The 3,564-nt window shown below is 31.8% G+C and overlaps 1 protein-coding gene across 1 annotated transcript; it reads left to right on the top strand.

Annotated features, from left to right (window-relative positions):
- The first annotated feature begins 749 nt into the window (after positions 1-749).
- On the top strand, positions 750-2,888 carry LOC128171583 (uncharacterized). The gene is made up of 2 exons (XM_052837379.1): positions 750-880; positions 1,726-2,888. Exon 2 carries the CDS (start codon positions 1,734-1,736, stop codon positions 2,871-2,873), a length of 1,140 nt encoding a protein of 379 aa, XP_052693339.1. The 5' UTR covers positions 750-880; positions 1,726-1,733; the 3' UTR covers positions 2,874-2,888.
- The last annotated feature ends 676 nt before the right edge of the window (positions 2,889-3,564 follow it).

Raw genomic sequence — 3,564 nt, 5'->3', positions numbered from 1 at the left:
ACTATCAGAGATATGACTATGAAATTTTCAGAATATATAGTCTAAAGTTTGAAATTGTGCACAATTATGTTGTTTTACGCCAGTGGCGCCATTTCTTGGAGCTCGCCTGGGCCCGAAAATTGGGTCGAATTATTGTTCAAAATTTTTATACGTTTTGATCTGTATTTTTTTATCAGTTAATATTTTGTTAAGAATTAAGTATAACAAAGAAGTAGATAATCAAAATTTCTCTCCAACAAAATCAAGAAAAAGGGGCTGGCCCCCTTTTTTAGGGGCCAAGGCACTTGTAAACTCTATTACAAATAACCGAAAAACGATAAAAATGTTGTAATGCATTATAGAAGCAAAGTTGTTGATCGTAACAATATCTATCAGAAAACATTATTGCCACGCCCATTTATTACGTAATTAGGGAATTTTAGGGGCCAAAGTACTTAAACTTTGACGCAATATATCTTGAAAAGGAGACATATTTTGTTAAGCATTGTAGAATAGAAAATGTTTGAATTAATGCTTTAAATTGATTCCCCTTATCAAAACACGAATTTACGTCCCCATTAAGGATATAGAGGGCAGGCCCCTAAAATATTCAATCATTTGTATCTCAAAAATGATCAACAATTCTAGATAGGCGTAAAAACAAAAACTGTTAGTATTCCTTAGACCTTTTCAAAGAAATCAATAAAAGGGGAAATTTTTTGTGACTTTTGAAAAAAAAAATAATAATAATACAGTAAAACTCGGTTATAGCGAACACGCTTATAATGAATTGACGCTTACAGCAAAGTGATTTTTATTCCCCGTGACTTAAATACATTGTATTATATTTCAATTGGAAAAACCTGAGGGAGCAGAAAACAACCGTTACTTCAAACAGCAGGTAATGATGGTTTTACGATGTTTATGTAGACATACGTACCACATATTTCACTTTCTTGTAGATTAATGTAACATGTACAATAGAGGTAATTTGTAAATCTTTATCACGTACAAAAACAACAATTATTGCAAGATGTTAATAAGACCTATTACTAATGATGAGCAATTTTGTGCGAAATAAAGTGGCTTTATTTCATAAAAGATATGCATTCAATTGTTTGACTTTGTATCATTAAAAAATGGGAGCGAACGCTTAATGAAAAAAAAAGAGTTTGTATTATTAGCGGTTGAGAGTGTATATATGTGCAGGTTTCATCAAACGTAAGGGTTGCTGTGCATTTGTGTCGCCTAATGATACAAATATATCATTAAAAGGCGATATAGTATCAGCGGTTTGATATGGCAAAGGTAATAGCAATGATTTATAGTAGTAGGCGTTGCAATCGCAACACTAATTATATTCATGGCATTAAGTGGCATTGGATCATTAACGGTGGTTACAAATCAAATCTTACTCAAAGAAAAAACATGAATGGATAACATGTCGATATTTATTATAACATTGGCATTGATTTGGGAAAAAAACAATTTTTTTTGGACATTCTAAACTTTTGATAAACATAATCTTAAAATGTGATAATTTTGGGGCTTTTAACAGTTTCGAAATTCAAGCTGTTCTCCCGTAAACATACCTTCATATAATTTTTAGAGCCAAAATAAACAAGAAAGAAGTATAATTAAAGAATAAATATTGCGCTAAAGATTTTAGAAATATCAGTTTTCTAAAAAGGCAGCAAAGATGAAACCAAAAATATTTAGATTGTAATTTGTTTTTGTTTTTTTTAGATTGCAACATGAAAAGAATCCCCTTTAAACCAAAGCTGCTTACTATTACCTCTTTCTTAGCTGTATGCGTTGGTGTGTACATACTTGGCGTCGCATATTCTCTCTTTCGAGAACCCATGAACAACAATTCTTTATTTATCGTGCTGAATCAGAGAGATGACACGCCAGATCAATGTGAGAATGTTAATCTTATGTATTATGATGAGGAACAAAACAATGAAAACATTAAAGATTTAAAAGAATGCAAAGGTTCTGACAAAAACTTTGAAAAAGTGTTAAGGAAAAATATGCAGAAAGTAGACAACTATTTATTTAATGATTCAAATAAGTTGTTAAAACGTTTACAATTAGACAGAGAGGGTATCATTAAACTATCAACACCAAGAAGGAGCAAAGAATTGCTTCCTATATTTGTGACGGCTCTGTCTGACAATCATTTTCAAGAATTCATACAACTTATCAACAGTCTTAAAATATATCAAGAAACAAAGCACCCACAGTTAATGATCTTTGTGTACGACATAGGGTTATCAAAAGAAAATTCAAAACTGGTGCGGCAAATGTGCAATTGCAAGGTTAGAGCATTCCCATTCAATACCTTCCCTAAACACGTGAAAAATGTACTTGGATATACGTGGAAACCGATCATCATCCAAATGATGCTTCAAGAATTTGATTTTGTGATGTGGCTGGATACTTCTGTAAGATTAGAAAATACAGACCCATATTTTGTTAAAGCGAAATGCCTCGGAATTCAGGTTTTAGAGGGATCCGGTTCAATTGCTGTCAGAACTCAAAAGCGGCTTTTTGAGCGTTTTAAGGAGGATCAGTGCATGTTTAATTATCCTGAAATACAAGCTGGTATGGTGATTATCTCCTGCACATACTTTACACTTAATTATATAATGCGGCCATGGGTGGGCTGTGCTCTTGAATATGGTTGCATGGACTTTCCGAATGCGGAAGTTTATATAAACTGCACCAAAAGGTGGATTCCTTCGGATTGTCACAGGTTTGACCAATCAACTCTCGGTGTTATTATGACCAGACTATTCAACAAAAGAAGACACCACTTTGTCGTAAAAGAAGATTTTGCAAAAGTCCTACGACATGAAACCGAAAGCTCTCAAAGCCAAAACATCTCTTAATAATTGATAATTTCGTCTCACCCATAATTTTCCTGCATGATTTCCGTTTGTTTGTGTTGTGTGCTTTTCAATTTTTCATGACAAAATTAGTTACATTACTTGTTTTAATCAGTATTGCCTGTTCGCTACCATAATTGTCTGTTAAAATTTAAACGTATCAAGCGACTAAAATACAATTGTATGGACAGATACAGAAAAAAAAAATTTGACATTTATTATTAAAAGAATATTTTCTATTTTTTTTTCTTTTAGATTGGTATGGTTCTTTTTTATTTCATTTCAAAAACAGGATTTAGTAGAAATATTGGTATTATAGTAATATCAAGTAGAAGCTTTTTAATTACCTAATACATAAATAATGTACGTGTATTCATATAATCAACCTTAGAGGTCACGGAGTACACATCTGTGGCAACATTTATATACATGTAGGAACAAATATGAATATAAGGTTATATTTAATTATATATGGAAAACATTAATAATTAAGTGAAAGATTGTCGTTGTTTTTGATTCTCTGAATACCAAAAGCTAGTTGGTTACTTGGGCCAGTAATGGTCATACTTATCGAGTGAGTGATGCAAGTCATAACCCTTTTGTTTCTTTTCTAAATATTACTTCGGTATTTTTGAAATGATATATAATATTATAGAATTGCTCAGAAAGATTAAAGACATCATATTTATATTCC

The sequence above is a fragment of the Crassostrea angulata genome, chromosome 2 (assembly GCF_025612915.1).
Source record: "Crassostrea angulata isolate pt1a10 chromosome 2, ASM2561291v2, whole genome shotgun sequence".
NCBI lineage: Eukaryota > Metazoa > Mollusca > Bivalvia > Ostreida > Ostreidae > Magallana > Magallana angulata.
This window is presented reverse-complemented; position numbering and strand designations above follow the sequence as displayed.